The following is a 22596-nucleotide window of genomic DNA, read 5'->3' as shown; positions in this document are numbered from 1 at the left end:
AGATATCTGGGATTGGAGGTGCCTAAATTTATTGATTTGATTGATATAGGCATGTCTTTAGTGTCATCAACATTAAATATAATACCTTTATTGTACCTAGATTTATTAGAGGTCAAAAAAGACCTCATTCTGTCTTTTACAAATTTGTCAATAAGAAAATTAACTTGATGTAAAAAAAAAAAAGCTTTTAAAGTGGGTTGTGTCTTTTCAGTAAAAAAGTTATAAGCAGTAGAATTGCATTTTATTAAGGGAAAAGAAAGTGTGTCTTCTAGTTGTTTCTGGATGGAAAAATATAAAGTGATGGATACAGACAGTCATGGAGGATTTGTGGAAACTGGACCCTGAGAAAAGGGAAATTCCATGGCCAGAATTGACTAAGTTTGGAATACATGTAATTGAGTAAATTAATTTTAAAAGTAAGTTGGTGTAGGACCTGAATTTGGGCTTTCTCTTTGTTAAAAGGACAAGTTTTCTTAAAATGTTGAATTGCCTATGATAACAGATTTAAAATTTCTTTGCCTTTAAAATCTTTTATTGTCATTTTGGTTAAGGTACAAATACTATCTCACAGTGACTTAGATCTTATTTGATCAAGTGTTTTAAAACTTTTTGACAAGCTTCCCAAATATTGAATTTTAATTGAAGTTCTTTTGATTTCCAGCTAACTTTGGGATACTTTAGAGGGTCCCTGAGGTATCTCAAAGAGAAATATTTGACTAGGATTATTTGGTATGTTAATTTAAACGGAATCATTTGTAATTCTGGTTACTGTAACCAAGTTTCATTGTTAATTAAACTGTAATCAGATGTTTAACCTTGTGTTTTTAAGTCTTTTATCATTTATAGATATTTTTGTACTCTGTTGCTGTTACAAAAAGTGCTTCATCATCAAGGAGATTCATATAAAGTCTATGGAAGCTGTTACAACAGTTCCACATCAAGATGATGGCTACATGAGGATTCCAGCCCATACCAATTTAAAACAAGACTCTATCCTGCCCCTGCAGCCCCTAGATCAGGCACTCAGAGAATTTTACTCCCTGACAGGCAGGGTCGACACCGCTACTCAGCCTTGAAGCAGTTACAGCAGGTAGTTGCCCCTCTGCTTCCCATGAGAGTATGAGTATAAAACTGAGAGGGGAATGGAGCAGAAGGGAAGGGGGCAGGGCACAACCCTTAAAAGAATGATATGGCCCTAGTTCTTGATATGACAAGGACTTAGAAATAACAGTGTCCAAGACCAGTAGGAGCCTCATTATGTGCTCATTGTAGTACATTGGCACGTTAAGTAATACATCCACTAGAACGAGGACAGTTCTGAGGCTAACCATGAAAGACCAAAAAGTGGGCGGTGGCCCAATTCCTGGAAATCTCCACCCTTTCCCCAAAATAATTGGAATAATCCTCCCACTCATCAGCTTATGAAATTACTCAACCCATAAAAGCTAACCATGCCCTATTTGGGGACTCTCAAGCCTTATGAACTGGAGCAGACTCTGTGGATTGTGTTTCTCCCAAGTTTTTCTCACTTTCTGAGATAGCCCACACTCGGTCTGTAGAGTATTTCTCTCTAAATAACTTCACTTCTTATCCATCACTTGTCTGAATTCTTTTGTGACGAAACAAGAACCTCAGATTCACCAGAAACAGCACATCTCTGGACTCATTGAGAAACTGGTGCTCACTGACCCCTGCTTGATAAGAACACACACACACCCACCTACCCACACACACCCCACTATGCCTGGAGATGTGGGGGATATGGAAGCCTCTATTTCAAATACACAGAGATTCGCATGTGTTATAGGCTGTCTGGGCAAAATAAAAGGCTAAATCCTGCTCTGAGAGGCATCTGGCTTTCTGGCTTATCTAGGTCTTAGAGTTTTCTGTGGTATAAATGTCTTTCTATCCTCAATAAAGAGTAAACTTGTTCAGCAGGTTCTTCAGCTTTGGAATGGAATGTGGGTGCGAACTAGATAGGAGACCTGACTAGTAGAATTGGGATTTGGCTTGGAGTGAGGCTTTATTTAAAATTCTCTTGCTGAGAATCAGCCTTTAGAGTAGGATTCAACCCAGGTGATCTGATTTCAGTTAGCCAACTTTTCCCTAAAATATCCAGCAGGTGCTCACATAGAGTTAGTTCAGTGATCTCTTTTTACAGATCATGCCCCTATTCAAGAGACGCACTAGACAGACTGACATGTCTGATGCAGGCAACACATTCTTAATTTTTCAAGGATCCCTTGGGCTCATGCCACTTCCTTGGAGGCATGGGCCTCATTCCTTTGTGAAAAGAGAAACAGAAACAGCAGAACTACAGGGTTTTCATGGACAGCAGAAATAAGAGCCCCTGAATAAGAGGCCTCTCTCCCCGAAACACAGGTGCCCTCAGTACTCCTTGCTGGAAAGCGGGGGTATTTTCAGAAGCTTTGCCCGTGACTCGAACTGGAATGACACATGAGAAAATGCAACCAAATCCACTTCATGTTGATTAATATGCACATTTCTTTTTGTTCACTGGAGCAGAATTTTATTACAACCGCAGAAAACTTGGATTTGGTAACTTTGAACCCTTGCAGAGAAGCATAACCAGCTTAGCAGGGAAATTAGCAGCCTCCTGACGTGCTGTGAATGTAATTTCCCAGGCTCTGGTATCACTGTTTCATGAGAGATAAGAAGCTAGGAAATATTTGGCCCAATAAATTTTTCGGCCACATTCACCTCTGCAGGAGAAATGTTACGATGTGAAATTATTTTACTGTCACTCTTAGAGATTGGTTTTACAGATTTCTTTAAAATTAGCTTTTGATAGGTTTATATTTTGAGGAACGGATCGGTGGTAGAGTGTTAAACTGCTCTCTCTCTCTTTCCTAACAGGGGCTAATTTTCCGGTTCAAGTTCCTCATGCTTATCACCTTGGCCTGTGCTGCCATGACTGTCATCTTCTTCATTGTTAGTCAGGTAAGTGGACCCCAGGAGGTCAGGATGAGAATGTCCTGAAAAGGTGCCTGCACTTTACAGCAGATTCTAGAAAGCTGCTGTGAAAGGAGTGAAGAAGCTGTTAGGCCGGGCAGCTCATCAAGCTGTTTGTTTTAGGCTGTTCTGATTTAGGACTTGTTATCACTTTTCCAGAGGCAGACTGAATTTTCCTTTCAGTGCAGTCTCATGGGAGGAAAAAGTTAGTAAATAAAAGCCTGCTGCTAGATTGAAGGGCACTTGTTTCATTCACTTAAGAGAATAACTTTTCAAGCTCCATAGAAGAATAACAATGAGCAAGTATTAATTTGATTTGATCCTTATCTAGCATTAACATAGATCCTTTTACAGTCCGTCAGCCATTCTTTATAATAATTATATTGCTGCTTACAACATGAAATATATTTCAAAAGTCCCCTTGATAGAGCTTTATCCTTTTGCTGCTGCTGCTGCTGCTAAGTCGCTTCAGTCATGTCCGACTCTGCGACCCCATAGACAGCAGCCCACCAGGCTCCTCCGTCCCTGGGATTCTCCAGGCAAGAACACTGGAGTGGGTTGCCATTTCCTTCTCCAGTGCCTGAAAGTGAAGTCGCTCAGTCATGTCCGACTCTGTGTGACCCCATAGAATGTAGCCCACCAGGCTCCTCCATCCATGGGATTTTCCAGGCAAGAGTACTGGAGTGGGGTGCCATTGCCTTCTCCGATCCTTTTGCTAGTTATTTCCAAAACTCAAAATTTTGCTATACTTGAAAATCTCAGTCATGATGATGATTTTTAAATATCGGTAACTTGTTTTGGAAAGTGGAAACTACTGTTTAAATCATGTGCTGTGCTTAGTAGCTCAGTTGAGTCCGACTCTTTGCAACCCCATGGACTGTAGCCCACCAGGCTCCTCTGTCCATGGGGATTCTCCAGGCAAGAATATTGGAGTGGATTGCCAAGCCCTCCTCCAGGGGATCTTCCCAACCCAAGTATTGAACCCAGGTCTCCCGAATTCAGGCAGATTCCTTACCATCTGAGCCACCAGGGAAGCTTACGTATCTATCATTCTTTTGAGCTTCACAGAAGTCTTTTGGGTAAGTAGGATATCCCAGTTTGCGAGAATATGAAATTTAATGGCCTTAGAGACATTTCCCATTGATGCTGTCTTCCACTGGGTGAGCTGGAATGGATTACTTAACAATTCCAAGGATTAATTTTCTTATCCATAAAATGGTGGTACTGTGGTGACAGTACCACCTGAAGTAGGTGGCTGTATGGACCATATGAAGTAACGCTTATAGAGGGATTTGTGGACTGCCTGGCACACTGTGAGCATGAATAGCTGTCCTCTTATGAATAGCAACAAGGTGAATGTCGTGTCAAAGGATGTCCAGTAAGTTAGGGACCAGAATCCAATCTTTCTGATTTTCTTTACCAATTACTCTGTCATCCCTATATTTGGCTAAAATTAAGAATGTTAGTGGTGCAGGTATATTCTTATGACAAGACTTGCCCCATTCAGCTAGCAAGCTTCCTTTTAGGAGAGGGGCTCCTAAGCTTTTTGTGTGTTCTGGACCCCTTAGGCAAACTTGGGTGAAGGCCATGACCTTCCAAATATCCAAAAGCCTCTTCTTTGAGTGTTTTTAAGTAAACAGAATACTTGGATTTAAAAGTGAATCATATAGATAGATGGTATATATTTGCAATTATACTTTTACAGATATTTCAGATCTGTAGTATTGATATGAAAATATGATTTCTATTGGAGACAAAATTGCAGGTGGTGCTAATACTACGGAAATTTATTTGTTCACAGTGGAAAGAAATGGTAACCTTTCAGTTAGAGACTGGTGAGAATAAAGATATAATTTTTTCTCACTCTAGTTCATGGACCCTTGAATTCTATCCAGGGATACTCAAGGGTGCCTCTAACCTCTAGAGCCCTGTTGGCTATGTCTGCTGGGCAGAGCTAGTGCTGCTGCTGAAGGCTGAAGTGAGTAGAAAAAAATAAATACGCATACATATCTTAGGAAGTTCTGTTCACCACCTTTGCTTTGACCTATAACAGTGCTGTGTTTGTATCAGACTGTTTGTTTATAAAACTTTGGAAACTTTACTTACCACTCAGAATTTCAAATTCTGAATAAGTTTTTTATTCAACCAGCTGAGGCTCCAACAGAGCCTCAGACCAGACTTATCCCTTGGTTGATTCCTTCATGTGGCCAAAAAGCTTTGTAGTCCTCCAGTCCCTCAGTAATGCACGGTGACACGTAATACAGCCAGTTCTGCAAGGCTGAGAGAGCAGGACACGCTCTTGGAGAAACAGAACCTTGAGGAAGGTAGCTGAGGATTAAAAGGTATTACTAAGATACGTTCTCAGGGAGACAAAAAGAAAGGGCACTTTTGCTCCCAGCACGTATTTCTACCACTTTATTTTCTTACTTATTTATTTTTGGCTGCGTTGTGTGGCATGCAGGATCTTAGTTTCCCAGCCAGGGATTGAACCCATGCTCCTTGTAGTGGAAGCACAGAGTCTTAACCACTGGCCTGCCAGGGACGTCTCCCTGCAACTTTAGAAAGCTGAAGTCATCCCCACAGTCCCACCCCACCCCACTTTCTGCAGAGTCCCTCCCACCTGAAGTCAAGAGGGACTTTGTGCTAGTGTTGAAGGTGGCTACGTGTTGCCCAAATTTATCTTGTACATATTTAATTAGTGCACCTTTTTGAAGCAAAGGAGGCCAGTCTTCCAAGTTGCAGACTTGGTGGCTTTTAGAAAAAGATTGATATTCTACTGCCCTAGTATTTTCTAGCAGGGCTCCAGCCTGTGGCTGGCTTTTTATATCTGCTGCAACAGTCAACAGTCCAGCCTGGAGTGGATTTCAAGTCTAAGAGGGTAGCAGTGAGGTCTTTTGGATTCCATTAGCTCCTTACAGTCCTCCTGCTGGTTTTTTTTTTTTTTAAAGGTTTATTTTTAGATATCTAAGACGTTTTCAGGCATAACTCTCAGTGCCACAGGTACTGTATTAATACAGTCATCAGAGGATTTATTTTTTAATGTCATTTTGGAATGTCTCAGCAATGAGCTCACCTGAAAGGAAACCTATTGGGTAACTTTTTGAAATAGATCCCAGCCTTAGGTAAAAGGAATGTATTAAAAACTCCCATTATACTCTCAGACTTGCTGGGAGAGCTTGCATTTAAGCCCCATGAAATATAATGCAAGGGGATCTCGCCAGGATATTGAAGCTCCGAGGCCAGGAATGAAAGGCTGATGGAAGCTGTGGAATGCAGTGACCTTGAGGCTTTGTAGCTGGGTACTGAGGTGCAGTCTTTAATGCCTGCCATTTTAATGGCCTCAGTCATAGCAACCGGGCGATGGCACAGCACAGTCTGGTATTTTAGCCCCTTCACTCTGGAAAAGAAAGAGGCGCTCCATTTAGATGGGGCAGGCAGTGGGGAACAGAAGTGCAATGCAGGAGAGAAGGCCGCTGACCTTCACGAAGGGGACTCCAGGTACCTGACATTCAGGTCAAGTCATACGCGCAAACTCCCAGAGTGAGTCTGCAGGGTTTTTTTGGGGGGAGGGGGTGCGGAGGGTGGGCATGTCATCACTTCATTCTGTTACTTATAGAGGAAATGTTTCCAGTAAGAGAGCCTGTGTCTGGGATCTGGAAATCTTGTTGTGAAGTGGAATGCTGGTTGTCAAGACTACTGGGTGTAAAGGGATTTGACCTTCACTTGGCTACAGGGGTATAATTGGGTGGTTTCACACAGAAGTAAATTGTTCAAATGTGAAATCAGGAAAAACGGGGACTTTTAGAAATAAGACTTTTGGTAGAGGGGAGATTATTTTCCTTTTTCTTTTTGTGGTTGGGGCTACCTGATTTTTCTCTCTGAAAGTTTAAAGGGCGTGACTGGCACCTCTTTGCCTTAGCATTCATGAGATTTGGACTCACAAGGCCTGCTCTGTTGAGGCTGCTCATTGTGGTATGTATTAGCGGGAATGTACTCAGAGCTCAGGATGTCTCAAGCATAAATAATTGAGAGAGGAGAGAAGAAGGCACAATGGGGTCTCCTAACACTAGAGTGGCGTTATGTATACAGTCCAGTTATGCAAATTCAACTCTTTGCCCTCAGCAGGAAATAATGCATTTAGGGATTACAAATTACAGAGTATGGGTAATTCTGCAACTCCATTCTAAACAAGTGCACGTGTCCTGAAGCAGGCATGAGCAGGGGGTGTGAATCTACGGTTTCTTCAGCCAATCTTGGCTCCAGTGTGTCCCTCATAAGCATTTCATTTTCAGTGGTTCTACTGTAAAATTGTATTTTGCATGTATATACAGTTATATACCAAACATTACTACATCTGAGATATACAGTGCATATATATTTTATACAGATTGGAGTATACAAACTATATATATAGAATATAGATATAATGCATATATACTCTCTCTATATATGTATACTGTATAAATATATACATAATGCCCAATTAAGTGAATTTCAAAGGAAATTTGACCTGACATTATAGTTGCCTCTTAATCTCTCTAAGTGAGACTCATCCTATTTAAGATAATATTCCTACTCTTGTGTTGTATAGTAGTTAGGAACACCCACCACTTTTGGTGGGTCAGAGCCATAACTTTCTAGCTGAATAGTCTTGGGCAAGATACTCTCTGTGTCACAGTTTACCCATGAGTTGAGATGTTACCTGCCTACCTCATAGAGCTGTTATTAAGGCTAAATGAGATCTTCCATACGCATGGAATACTGTACTTAAAAGTAAGAAGAGTGATATTTGGTGATGTTTCTAAGAAGCAGTCCCAAATAGCTTGAATGCTGGTGCATTATTCTAAAATCACTAATGAAATCCTTTTTTGCCAACACTTCCCTGAGCATGTCATGTAGCAAATTATTTCCCAAAGGAAATAGCTTAGTGATGGTGGTTTGTTTATGAATCACAAAAATGAAAAATTCTGTATGACCAAGGTCAAACTAAAAGTAAATAAGTGATAAGTCTATGATTCATTAACCTGGTTAACTGACACTCCAGGTCTTTCAGAAGGAAATACCTGCCCTTATAGCTTTATTCTTCCTGGTGGCTCTGTAAGTCATATGAGTTATACAGAGGGTACCAAATGAATATAGACCCACAGCCTCATAAACAGGAGGTGAAAGCAACCTGCTTGAATAAGTTATTAACATTTAGAGATAGTTTGCCATCTTATACTTTAGCTGCTATAAGGAGGGGCTCCTAGAGATGGATTATGTAATCCAGCCTCATTAAGCTATCACAGAAACAGCTATCTAACACTTTCTTTTATTTCCATTTAAGGTTTCCTGTGGGCTTCCCTTGTGGCTCAGCTGGTAAAGAATCCGCCTGCAATGCGGAAGACCCCAGTTCAATCCCTGGGTTGTAGATTCCCTGGAGAAGGGAAAAGCTACCCCCTCGAGTATTCCGGCCTGGAGAATTCGATGGACTGTATGGTTCATGGGGTTGCAAAGAGTCAGACATGACTGAGCGACTTTTACTCTCAAGATATCCTGTAGCAGGCAGTAGTCAAAAATCATTTCATTGATCTCAGAACCAGCACAAATTTTTAGTTCCTGTGCTCCACAGTTTTCTTGACAGTTCTTAGTGCAATCCATATGTCATCAGATAGCCCTTAAAACAATTACCATGTCATCAACATAGACAAAACCAGCCTCAAAACAGTCTTGCCAAATTGTAAAGCATATGAAAGCTTCATAATTACCTTCGTGAGTGGCTTATAAAATTATAAACGTAACATTATAAAATAAGATTTATTGAATGTTTTCTGTGGGCCAGGAAATTCCTAAAAATATTTTTACCTAATTCTACTTAGTGGTTAACCCTGCAAGTTTTTGTTTTGTACCTAAGAAAGCTGAAGTCTAGGGTCTTAATCTTACTTCTCTTACGTTAAACAGAAAGGGAGTGGGAGAGCCTGAATTTGACGCCAGGTTTCTGATTTCAAGCCTGTGTCTTTCTGCTTCTCTACACTGCCCCACCCAGGAAAACTACTCAGTCCAAGGACCATTTGTTTATTTAATCAATGCTGTGGTACATCAGGTCCTGAAGATACGGCAGAAAACAAACCAGAACTGGTCTTGCCTGCAAGGTGTTTACATCCACCTTGCAGAAGGGGGAAGATGGATAGCAGGGGAGGAAATACAACTGTGGAGAAGTGTTAGACTCAAATACAGGTTCATTAAATTAGGTGTAACAATGTACTACTGTTTCAGAAAGAAATACTCTCCAGGTGATGCTCATGTGCAGACAAGATGAGAACCATTGACTTTGTGCCTGACATAGGAAACCCTCAGTTAACCTTAATTCATCCTAGTATGATTCAGATTGAAAAATGGAATCTTGGGGCTTTCTTGGTGGTCCAGTGGTTAAGAATCTACTTTGCAGTGTAAGGGACACCGATTCAGTCCCTGGTATAGGAAGATTCCGCATGCTGCAGAGCAGCTAAGCCTGTGCGCCACAGCTACTGAGCGGGTGCTCTCAAGCCCATGTGCCGCAACTGCTGAAGTCCATGCGCCTAGAACCTGTGCTCTGCAGCGTGAGAAGCCACCACAATGAGAAGCATGCACGCTGCAACAGAGATTAGCCTCCACTCACTGCAACTAGAGAAAGCCCATGTGTAGCAATGAAGACCAACCACAGCCAAAATTTCTAAAAAGAAAACTTTAAAAAAATGGAATCTTACATGGCCCTTCACTTTTCCGTATATGGGAGAGACTTGGTGTTTGTGTTAGGTGATTGTTACGTTGGAGTTGTTTCTTATTGGTTCCGATTGAATGTCACCTCTCTTTCCCATAGGTGACTGAAGGCCATTGGAAGTGGGGCGGTGTCACAGTCCAAGTGAATAGTGCCTTTTTCACTGGCATCTACGGCATGTGGAACCTGTATGTCTTTGCTTTGATGTTCTTGTACGCGCCATCCCATAAGAACTATGGGGAAGACCAATCCAACGGTGAGTTCCCGTCTCTTTGGCATAGCTTTATTCAGGATAAGTAGGCTTCTGACTCTTCAAGACAGGCAGCAAAGGCTCCAGGTTCCCTAGTCAAATGTTTTCTCCAAGTGTGAACAAGCACCTCTGGGGACTCTGGGGCCATAAGACAAAAAGCCAATACAGGGCTGATATTTCTATGAATCCTTATTTTGAAAAAATATGTAAAATGAATTGGGAATATTACATTCTAGTTTACAATATCTCCCAGTATTAGTACAAAAATTAAATTTGCTTTTCTCAATTATTTGAACAAAGTTGACTGTGCCAAATTTATTCTTCTAGTTTGAGAACCACGATCTGAGATACTGGGTAGATGGGGACTGGGCCCTGAGTTGAAGTGGAACTGGCTTCATTTTTCCCCTGCTCATTCTCCTGTAAGCCTGTTGACTTGTCCAAACCAATGGCCATGCTCCTGTCCCCACCACCTTCCTCCCCTTACGTGCTGGTATGTGCTCTCTGTGGTGCTGATGCTGTGAGGAGCCTTGGAGGACTTAGTCTAGCGGTTCTGCAGACGAGGAAACTGAGACCCAAGGGAAGGGAGGGACTTGCCTGGGACTTCTCTACCAGCCGTGGCAGAGGGAAATGAACATTGCTGCCTGGGCCAGTGCTAGTAACGTGGACGAGGTGGCCTGGTAAGCAGCGCATCTGATAGCTGCTTTTTCTTTGCATACTTAAGCCTACATTGTTTGGCTCCACCTTTATTCTTTCTTCTCTTTTCTCATACCTGCTTTACCCTGAAGTGAAAGTGTTAGTCACTCAGTCATGTCCAACTCTTTGTGACCCTATGAACTATACAGCCTGCCAGGCCCTCTGTCCATGGAATTCTCTAGTCAAGAGTACCGGAGTGGGTTGCCATTCGCTTCCCCAGGGGATCGTTCCAACCCAGAGACTGAACCCAGGTCTCCTGCATTGGCATTGTCTGAGCCACTAAAGCCCTGGCCATATGCCTATTCCCCAGACATACCCCACCTCCATCTGGGCTTGACAAAACCCTATTCATCTTTTGGGTCTATTCAAAATGTTTCCTCCTGATCACTCCAGTTGGCGTGTGGCAAATTATATTCAATAGAATATTGTTGCCATGGGATGCTGGTAGGTTTTAGTGGTCAAATAAGTTTGAGAATCATTGGATTTTTAATCAGCATTATTGTAATTCACTGTAGAATATATTAATGCCTTTAGCATATTAATTTGTACTGTTAGGTCTTTTAAAATAGGTAGGGGTAACAGCATTTCCAAATTCTTAAGTCATTTGGCCCTGCAACCCTTTTTCCAGGCTATCTTTTTGATATTCTAAAAAACACACTCATGTCCCCTGCATTGGCGGAGGATTCTTAACCATTGGACCACCAAGGAAGCCCTGCATTAATGCTTTAGAAATAAGAGTTCTAGATTAGCTTTCTTATTTCACAGATGGGCCAGTGATCTTGAGACAGGGCTGTGATGACGTGAGAGAGGGCAGGGAAAAGAGGGCATCTGTGCTGAGGGTCAAGGGTAGTGGAATGGTCTCACCCACTGTCTGCAGTACTACACCTGACTCTCCAAACAAAAGCATCCTAGACACCAAGGTTCTCTTCCTTCCTACTCCATGACTTCCTGTCATACTCAGTATCTCTGGCTATAGGTCCTGGGGAAGTGTAAAGACCGTTGGCTCACCTATCCACCTGCCCACTTCTTGGTTTGAGTGGCTTCCTTTCTAGAAAGCATGTGAGCTGGGTAGGCTTCAGCTTCCTTTCTACTGCTAGAACTCTGTGTTTTACATATGCATGGTGATTGGGAGCAGGTGGTCTCTTTTGTTGTTGTTGTTGTTCAGACGCCAAGTCATGTCTGACCCTTTGTGACCCATGAACTGTAGCATGCCAGGCTCCTCTGCCCCCTCTCTCTCTCAGAGTTTGCTCAAATTATGTCCATTGAGTCAGTGATGCTCTCTAACCATCTTATCCTCTGCCACCCCTTTCTCCTTTTCTTTCACTCTTTCTCGGCATCAGGGTCTTTTCCAATGAGTCAGCTCTTCACGTCAGGTGGCCAAAGTATTGCAGCTTCAACATCAATCCTTCCAATAAATATTCAGGGTTGATTTCCTTTAGGATTGATTGGTTTGATCTCCTTGCAGTCCAAGGGACTCTCAAGAGTCTTCAGCACCACAGTTCTCTCCCCATGCCCTTCTAAAATGCCAGAGGAAGAGGTTCTGGACTTGTTAACAAAAATCTCGGTTTCATTTCATGACCGTCCTGTTGGACATGACAGGATGGACTGTGACAGAAACCATATGGACCTGTCCTTGACTTGAGAGTATTAAGCAGGAACCTAGTAGGTAGAGTTCCTACCTTCCAGGGAAATGACACCTATAGCAGTAGCTGGACTTCCCGGGATGTTGGAATGATAATCCTAGTGGGTAAAAGTTAAGGGTGTGCTGCAGCAGTGTTTGGATGTAAACTGCTCTGCTTGTTTTTGTTGTGTGACTCGTCAAACTGCTTGCCCTCCCTGTGCACCACTTTTCCCACCTGTACATAATCTCTTAAAGTCTTCTGGGAACAAAAATTTCTATGATTGACTTCCTTCCTATTAGCAGGGAAGGGGCAGACGAGCACCTTGTTTCATATAGTGGCCATCCAGGGGGTGATTCTGTCACATGTAAGGATTTTCCAAACACTGGTAAGAATTCACCCAAGCCCAGCACTTTCAGGCACATGCGAGGCCAGAGCTGCAGCCAAGCCTACAGGGGCAGGATGACTGCCTTCTACCCAGTGACACTGGATGCTTGACCTGTGAGCCAGGTGCTAGGCGGCTCCCATGAGGACTTCTCACCCAGGACAACAGCCACCGTCCTAGGCTTTAAACCTTACAGTTGAGGAAAGTACTTGATTTGTTCCCCAGTAGATTTGTTGCTGTTGAAGACCACACAACACACAGATCTGCAATTTCACAGAAAGCTAAAAGCTGTTCTCCACAGGAAGTCATATTCCCCGAATCCCACGCCAAGAGGTGTTCGGAAACAGACATGGTTGTTCTGGATTGTCGTTTACGACTGGAATGTGCTGCCTGCATGTAGTGGCTACATTCTAGGGGTGCTCTATGTCCAACATTGAGGAAAACAGTTCTTTATTGTAAAGAGTGGTCCTGCCCAACATGCCAGTAGGGCCCTGGTTGAAAACCATTCAAGCAGTCCAGCGGCAGACTCTTTGGGGACCCTGTTCTGATCATAAACGTAATAGTCACACAATTCAGCATCTCTGTGGCGATGACATGACCCGCTGTGACTTTGCAGCAGTCAGCGAGCCCCTGGTGGCTTTCTGTGCTTCTCAAGTCCCTGGGCAGTGCTGTGTCTGGAAAGGGCTCATCCAAGTTGGGTTCTCTGATCGTTTTCCTTCTCTGCTGTCTTTTCATCTCCTCATCCGCTGCCAGACCACACACTGTATCACAGGAATTATGGAGCATTTACCAAGATTTTGGAGCTCCTTGGAAAGAGCTAATTTGGAATAGTACGTGGAAACCTAGAAAATGAACTCTCAGAGGGATACACTGTATTTTTAAATTTTCTGCGTCTCTGGATGGCGTTCTTCCTCCTCCCCCCAGCCTTCTTTCCCTTTCTTGTGGAAAGTTTTTATTTTTAAATGGCTTGGACTCCCTCCCCACTCTAGCTTTTAAGGTCCAGAGCCAAGAATTCGGATTTCTTGCTATGGAGAATGAATCCCAGGTGTGTTGTGTTCTTGCCTTCGTGAGATGGATCCTGGGTGGACCGCTGGAAAAAAGCTTATTTCCAGGAACTTGGTAAGCAGTTTCTGATGCAGCGGAAGCCAGGGAGGCTAAGGAAAGAGAAAGAGACATTAAGGAGCATTTTGTTTGGGAGATGGAGAGAGATGCCGAGGAGTATGTATATGTGGAGAGGGAATGGGTAGGAAGAAAGTGAAAGTAGAGAGCTTGGATTTTTGCTTCTCTCGTTCCGTCAAGGAATGGTGAAGAGAAACGAAGTGGGAAGCATGTTTGAGAAGGGGTTGCTTTCCAAAGAACATTTTCTCTCACATAATTCTGTTTCTCTTTATTGTGTGGCTTGGAAAGCGACCCATAGAAGCAGTGGGTGCCGCAGTGCTTAGCACTGTGTGGGGTTTGAGAGGATGAGCGATAAAGACACAGTCCTTGCTCTCACAGAACCAGTAGCCTGGTCTGGGAGATGAGACTTCCTCCTCTGCCTCTTGAAACCCGGGACGTGGCAGGACGGCTCCAGCCAAACTGTCCGAGCCAGAATGTTTTCATGTGTCAGCGGCTGATTGGTGCTGCAGGGGTGTGGTGTTCTGGGTTCCAAACTGCTGGTTGATCCACTGTAGCTACACTGTTGGTGTAATAAACACGTTCAGATCAGTCTGTATATGTGAGACGATCAATGTGTTCGTCTGTTTACAGACAATCATTTAGTCTGTATAAGGATGCATATATTCATATATACAGTCAACATAATACACTTTTTCTTTTTTAATCTAGCAAAGATACTTTAGATTCTCTCTCAAGGACCATTCACATTTTCTGCCCTGCTGCTCCTGGGTTTTCATTAAAGCTCTTCCTTTTGCGTGTGTGCATGCTAATGCTGCTTCTGTCATGTCTGACCCTTTGCAGCCCACTGGACTGCATCCCACCAGGCTTCTCTGTTCATGGGATTTCCAAGGCAAGAACACTGGAGTGGGTTGCCATGCCCTCTCCAGAGGATCTTCCCAACCCAGGGATCGAACCTGCATCTTACATCTCCTACATGGCAGGCGAGTTCTTTACCACTAGTGCCACCTGAGAAGGCTGCTCTTCCTTTTACCTGTTTCCATAACCGCTCTGTGACTCATCCCTAATGTCTTCCCAGGCAGAAACGAACTCCAGCTCAGGCTGGTGGTAACCCTTAGAGAAGGCTTCATATCCCAGGGGTGCGACATCGATGCCCTGCCTGCACACAAGACACACTGACCAGATTCCCTCAGTTACCAGTTCACGTAGAGAAAAAAGTTGGAGCTGCTTAGGAAGTCAGACGATTCTCGATACTAGGTTTCATTTTTGTGTTATTTCATCTACGAAATTTTTGTCAGAAGGTTTTAGAGAAAAAGTAAAGAAATGGAGTTCCTGACTGGATGACCTAGGGAACAGGAGACACTAGTTGCCGACAGATTCCGTTCTATTTCTGTTTGTACTGAATGGCTTCTGTCTGACACACTGTCTTTTTTGGAAGCCACAGTAGCAAGCCCGGGCCGCATGCCTTCGGAACTACCGTTTGGTGGCAGTTTAGCTTCTGGAGGCCCCTGAGGTCTCCAGCTGCTTGTTTCACAGGAGAAGGTGGCTTTGGCCTTTGCTGCCTCAGTAAAGGTTTGGTTTGAGTTGTGAGGCTTAAGCAGCGGCTGCTTTTTGTTGCGATCTTCCCCTGCTTGTGTGCTGGATAACATGGACCCACCCCTGATTTCCCTGGCTTCCCCTTGATGTTTGTGAGCAGTGATAGCCTGGGCCTTGCCCCCTGGACTGGACCCGGATTCTGAAGTGGGGCTTGACATCCTGTGTCTTCACATGTTCTCCCCCCGTGTGTGTCTATATCCTAATTTCTTTTTCTCGTGAGAAGTTGTTCAGTTGCTAAGTTGTGTTCGACTCTGTGATCCCATGGACTACAGCACGCCAGGCTTACCTGTCCTTCACCATCTCCTAGAGTTTGCTCAAACTCATGTCCACTGAGTCGATGATGCCATCCCCCCATCTCATCCTTTGTCGCCTCCTTCTCTTCCTGCCCTCAATCTTGGCCATCATCAGGGTCTTTACCAATGAGTTGGCTCTTCACATCAGGTGGCAAAGTATTGGGGCTTCAGCATCACTCCTTCCAATTCAGGGTTGATTTCCTTTTGGATTAACTGATTTGATCACCTTGCTGTCCAAGGGACTCCCAGGAGTCTTCTCCAGTACCACAGTTCGAAAGCATCAATTCTCCTAGATGCTCAGCCTTCTTTATGGTCCAACTCTCACGTCTGTACATGACTACTGGAAAAATCATAGCCCTATGGTTACATTGGATTAGGGTTCACCCCAGTGGCTTCATTTTAAACTAGTCACCTCCTTAAAGACCCTGTGTCTAAACGCTCACATCCTGAGGTACTGGGAAATAGGACTTCAACAAATGAAGAGGGATGGCATATGATTCCGGCCATCATGCTAAGATTTCATGCAAAATGTCTAGGCTTTATGTGTTCCCTTCTTAGGCCTGGCGCTGAGTGTCTGGAGACAGGAAATGGCACACTTCAAGCCTGTTATAAACTGTCTTGATGGTTGAAAGGAATTGAGAGATGGCTGGACCCGGGGTTCCTGAACCCTATCTCACCAAGATCTCACTCTGCCTTATTGCCCAGAAGGGATCACAAAGGCTGAGTCATCCCAGAGCACACCTGTTTTCTAGCTGTGTGTTTGTCCCTAAGCCCTGGTGGGGAACCCCAGTGCTCGGGTGTGGGATGAGAAACCAGGCAGAGCAGGGAGCAGCTGGACCAGCCCATGCAAGGATGTCTTGGTGGGTATTTTAATGATCACTTAACTACATACCAGATACTGTCCTGGTGATTTACATTCTTAAAAAAAAAAAAAAATTTTTTTTTAAAGATTTAGAAAACCTACCATTCACCAGTTTGTTAACACCCAAAATGCAGAAAGAATGTAATCTTAAGAGTAAACAACAGTGCTTGATATGGAAATAATTTTGCTTTACAAACATTACTCGTGCCTTGATTTTTTTCACTTTGCGGTGAACCAGGGACATCATCATCATTTGAACTTAGCTTTGAAGGTGAATAGGAGGAGATTTGTTGTGGGAAAAAATTCCACAGAAAAGGCAGGGCTGTTATAGAAAGAACATAAAGTCTCGAAGAGGACACAGATGGTTTGGAATCCTGACTCCAATATATACTGTGACCTCAAGAAATAAATATGAACTCATGGTGTAAGAGTTGTCTGGCTTCCACATCTGGATAATGAGGTGTTAATTTATCCTAGTGCTTGTGAGGACAGAATTAGGTAGCCCATATTAATATTAGAAAACGGTGGCTCTCTCCCAAATTTGTGAAACAGCCTTGAAATTCAATTAGGAGTTCCCTTTCTTTTGACTAAAGGATCCAGAGATATACAAATGATTGTCATTAGAATGCTGCCAATCTTAGGAAGCTGTGCTCCTTATTATATCATTAGAGTGCATTTTGTGTAGCTTTCTACAGCCCCAGTATGCATTCCAGGCAGTTAAAATCCAGCAGCAGCTGCATATGTGTGGATGTGATATGGATCCACTGATAGTCCTTTGAGATTACATTCAATGCCAGAGATTGGTCTCATTTCACAATGGTTAGAAATAAGCCTTCATCTTATTCTTGATTAGCTGAGATGAATTGACACCATAACTAGGGAAAGAGACTTACTGCAAACTGAAGAATTATTTTCTTTTCCTTTCATAATTTATTCTTTTCCATTTATTCTGCCCTTCCTCCCTAATAAACAACATATCACATTTTTGGAAGGGCTTTTTTTTTTTTTTTTTGGCTTGGAAGGGAAAAGACTTCGAGCATGTTTGTGTGCTGAGCCGCAGAAGCTAAGAGAGGGAGGGTAACAGATGGAGTGAGACCTTGGCAGAAGAGGGAGTTTGATGGGATCCCCACTACTGCTATGTCACTGCCATATTCCCATCCGTTCCCTAAGGGGAAAATGTTGGCCTTCATGGTACATACAGTAAAACCATGCATGATCATAGATTTTGCTAACCAGAATCCCATTGATCTGGGCTCTCATTCCAGCTCTGCCGGGAGCAAGCCTGGTCACATTATAGAAATTCATGGCCTATTTGAGCCTCAGTGTCTTCACATCTTAGTAGGAAATACTGGGCATGCTAAGCCCCTAATCGTGTATACGGTAAATACTCATAAATAATAGCTCTCTTTACTATCAGTGCACTGATGTGGTATGCTATAAATTCTCTTTCATCAGATGCAAAAGCAAAATTAATATGCTGAACAATTCATCCAAGTTGTTGTATGTATGTATTTATGATGATAATGCATTACACGGGGACTCATACTTCACCCGCAGTCTCAATGGCAGTTGGAAACTTGAATATTTCAGAGTCAGCATAGCTTAAGGTTGAGGAGCCTGGATTCTGGAGCCTCATTGCTCCAGTTTCAACCCCACATGCTGTTATCCACTTGGGCCTTGGGAAAGTTACTTGATCTCTCTCTGCCTCAGTTTCTTCTTCAAAAGAATGAGGATGATGAAATAGCACCTCTATCAAAGGGTTGGTAATGAGGATTAAATGCATTAATATTTGTAAAGTGTTTAGAATAGAGTCAGACATAGGACAGTATTTGTTAAAATAAACAAAACAAGTAATTTTGTTTGTTCCTTCATGTGATGTAATCTGTAGGGTTAGACACATTTTCTAGGACCTGCTAATTGGAATCACATTTTAAGCTTAAATACTTGACACCTTCGGTTCAAAACTGAAGTAGAATTACACTCTATGTCTATTTCCAAGAAGTCTTCAATGAAAGGGATTTCTTAGGTAAACACTTGGAGCTGCTAATGGGTCTGCTCAGGTGGTCAGGACTCTCTTTGAAATTTTGATGACTTTCAGACATGCAGATCATGGAATCTGCTTTGAAGTTTTGGTGGCTCAGCCAGATATGCAAATCCAGAACTAGCTTTGAGCAAGAAATTTGAGGTTTATACCTGTTCTTGAATGAGGAGTGAGCCAGAAGTTGCAGCAGTGAGAAAACAAGTTAGTGACCTGGGAAAGGTTCTGTGTGGCCCCAGGCAGCTCTGTGTAAAACCTTTAGGCAGACTTTCCACCTATTAGTGCTGTGCCAAGGGTCAGGAGTGTTGGAGGCTGGATTGACACCCCTTTGGTACCTGTTCCACCCCATGTCCTTTGATGGGATACTTGCTGTGCTGTGCTAAGTCAGTCATGTCCGACTCTGCAACCCTATGGACTCTAGCCCACCAGGCTCCTCTGTCCATGGGGATTCTCCAGGCAAGAATACTAGAGTGGGTTGCCATGTCCTCCTCCAGGGGATTGTCCCAACCCAGGGATCGAACCCAGGTCTCCTGCATTGCAGGCAGATTCTTTACTGTCTGAGACACCAGGGAAGCCCAAGAATACTAAAGTGGGTGGCCCATCCCTTCTGCAGGAGAACTTCCTGACCCAGGAATCAAACCGGGGTATCTCACATTGCAGGCAGATTCTTTACCAGCTGAGCTATCAGGGAAGCCCAAAAGGGCGCGTTGTGTCCCCATCAGGGAATCAAACCCTGGTCTCCCACCTGACAGGTGGGGATACTCACCACTATACTAAAGAGGAAGGTGGTGGGCTACTTGCTAATACAGCCCCAAATTGCCATTAGCAGTCTCTGCAAAACTAATGACCTTCCTTCGAGGACAAAGGATTCTCCTGGGTAGAGAGCTGCCATGCCAGCACTTCATAAGACTGAAGTAGTTCCACAGCCTCCAAGAGTCTGCAGTGAAAACCTAACACCATGTGGCACGCATGAAGGGCACCAGCCAGGCAGCCTGCAGGGCCAGTGAGTGGGGTGGTCCCTGGGTTCCTAAGGCCTTCAGATTCATGGATGCGCAGCAGGTCCAAGCTAGTGACAAGATGTTAGTCCTGAGGGTCAGGCTAGAGCTTTCTTCTAAGTAAAGGTATGAAATCCCAATGGAAACCAGAGCTTGTGTATTTAATTCCATGCTTTGAACTAGGAAAAGTTTTAATCCCCAAAACTATGAAGTCATATGTATATATGTGTAAGTATAAAAATCCCAGATATAACCATAACCTTTTGTTCTCCAGTCCTCCTCTCTGCAAATATGACTATATACATGCACCCCATACACAGTCTAATTGAGAAGCATTGGGTGTGGGTTTTTTCATTTTCCCTTTGCCAGTTATATATTCACAGAAAAGGAAATGACAACCCACTCCAGTATTCTTGTCTGGGAAATCCCATGGACAGAGGAGCCTGGCGGAGTACAGTCCATGGTGTTTCAAAGAGTCAGACATGACTGTAGCAGCTAAACATGCGTGCAGTTATATATTCACTTAAATGTCTTATGGCAGGTAGCAGACTTTAAGGGTATAACACAGAAACTTATTTTTCTCCTGATAGTTGAGAAGAGGCCACGTTATGCCATTTTAGCAGAGGAATAAAACACTGGTGTTATATAGAATCCTGGAGGCAACAGAAAATTCAGAGCACATTTCTGGTACTTTTTTCCTTGGTGGAGAAACCCCCTAATTATTCCTAAAGGCATTACATGTAGTACCCTATCCAATCTTTTGGTAAATATAGGCAGGTTTTCTTCGCCTTCACATGGCATAGCTGCTTTGTAAATTATTCACAGCAAATGTGTATGTGGTCTTGGAATCAGACCTTCCTTCCTATCTCCATCATGTGTCTGCACCTCTTCCTGGCCTCCCTCCCAGCTTCCTCACCTATAAAGCTGGCAAGACCAGAATGCCTGCCTCAGAAGGCAAAGCCACATGATCATCTCAATAGATGCAGAAACAGCATGAAGCATTTGACAAAGATCGTGTATAAAGTGTTGAGAACAGCACTAGGCACAAAGTAAGCTCTCGTTAAATGTTAATAATTACCATAAATAATATAAGCAGTAAGCTGACTCATCTGTTATTAAAATCTTTTTTGGAAGACAAAAATGTTAAGAAATTACTGCCAAGTCTGAGTGCAAAGGGTGGAAGTCAGCCCCAGTTTTAGGTATCTGTGCCATAGTTTTCTCTCAAAGCTCAGAATGTGAAAGGTCTGGTTGGGCAGCTGTTAGTGAGGCAAATCCCTGCTTTCTCCTTCCTCCTTGATCACATCTAACACCAAAATTCCTGTTTCAGGTGATCTGGGTGTACACAGTGGGGAAGAACTCCAGCTCACCACCACTATCACCCACGTGGACGGGCCCACTGAGATCTACAAGTTGACCCGCAAGGAGGCCCAGGAGTAGGAGGGTTCAGCACCCGACTGGGACTGTCCGCCACATCCCAGCCATTTTTACGAGAACGGGGAGCGTGCCAGAGAGCTCCACGTGCCAACGAATGCTCTGTCTCTTAGCTGTGGTTTCTTGGACCAGTGGTGTGGACATTTGTCAGCTTGCCTTCTGACAAGTAGTTCTCGGAGAAAGACTCCTGCAGCCACTAAAGTGTTGTGTATGATAACAAAACCTCTGGTATGACACATTTTCTGTGATCATTGTTAATTAGTGACATAGTAACATCTGTAGCAGGTGGTTAGTAAGCCTCATGTGTTGGGGGTGCAACTCCTTGGGGAATGGTTTGGGCCAGATGGGGTCTATATGGAGTGGAATATTTGACTCCTTTTTTCTTGTTTTAGGTTCTAGGATAGAATTTAACATTCTTTGCAGTCCATGACAGGCTGGTGTCATAGTCTTCTCACTCCTAATCCATGACCACTTTTTTCCCTATTTATATCACCAAGTAGCCTATCGAGTTAATATTTAAGTTGTCAATCGATATGTGTCCCTATTTTTTAAGGCATCATATAAAATAAACGAATTTCATGAGAAGATCTATTACACCAGGGGCATTTCAGCTTTGAAACCAAATCTGAGTATCCAGTACTAACCAGTCTGTTGGATGTGGGTTTTAAAAAAAATTGTTTGCTAAACTATCCAAGTAGGATTTATTGTATTAAATGGCCTTTGGGTCTAAAAAACTTTTTTAACCTCTTGCTTAAAATGTGTTTTCTTTTGATAAGATGCTTCAAACAGCCTCCAAAAGTGTAGATCTGATCGTTTAAATAAACCTGTATGTATATGCATGTACGTATATGCACACCTCGTCCTCCTGCTCAGCCACAACACACGCATGCAATTTCTTTTTTCGAGTTGTGTCTATGGGGTGGGGGGAAATAGCTTTATGAAAAATTAAAATATTTTGTCATCGAAGTTTTGGGGGCAGTATATATTTCTGGAAACAGGGTAACATTTTCTGCACTGCATGGTTAACCTCCACTGGATGGCATGTGTGGCAAAAAGGATGTGTGTGGGAGGGGAGTTAAATGATTTAGAAGTAGACTATGACTCCCCTACTATGCCCAGTTCCCCAAGTAGACTGTTTCATTGTACTTTAACTCTGCCATTGGAAAGGCAATGTAAGACAGCAGAGAAAGAACAGTGGGTGGGAGGTTAGAAGTGTTTCCTAGCAGAGGTCTGACATTTATTACATAGTGTGACCTTGTTGAAACCACCTGACCTGGCTGTTCCCTTATGTACAAACTGCCATTCATGAACTTTTAACTGCTTCATGAGGTGGCAGTGCAAAATTAGATCAGTTAATGTGTATGGAAATGCATTTTAAACTCTAAAACTGTGTAAATATGTTCTTTCTGGAGTCTAAAGACACTTTCATGAGTATCCTGTTTTTCAGACATCGATGCCTGGAGGTTTGGGACACAATCCACTTAATTTGCCTACCCAGCACTGCTTCTCTATCCCTTCTTTTCCCTGATTTTGGCTAAAGCCGTGGTAAATAGTGATGGGAGGAGATATTTTGGTTTTGGCTGATCTCTCAGGCCTTTTCCTCTCCTGG

The 22596-nt window shown here is 43.2% G+C and overlaps 1 protein-coding gene across 1 annotated transcript in view; it reads left to right on the top strand.

Moving 5' to 3' along the window:
- Positions 1-21953, top strand: part of WLS (Wnt ligand secretion mediator) — a 116384-nt gene extending 94431 nt beyond the window's left edge. The window contains exons 10-12 of the mRNA XM_069564179.1: positions 2878-2961; positions 9812-9965; positions 20884-21953. Coding sequence (XP_069420280.1) covers positions 2878-2961; positions 9812-9965; positions 20884-20993 — 348 coding nt within the window. The 3' untranslated portion in view covers positions 20994-21953. The remainder of the gene's footprint in view (positions 1-2877; positions 2962-9811; positions 9966-20883) is intronic.
- Positions 21954-22596: the final 643 nt, after the last annotated feature.

Source organism: Ovis canadensis, chromosome 1, assembly GCF_042477335.2.
Source record: "Ovis canadensis isolate MfBH-ARS-UI-01 breed Bighorn chromosome 1, ARS-UI_OviCan_v2, whole genome shotgun sequence".
Taxonomy (NCBI): domain Eukaryota; kingdom Metazoa; phylum Chordata; class Mammalia; order Artiodactyla; family Bovidae; genus Ovis; species Ovis canadensis.
The sequence above is the reverse complement of the archived record's forward strand: the minus strand, read 5'-3'. Positions and strand labels throughout refer to the sequence as shown.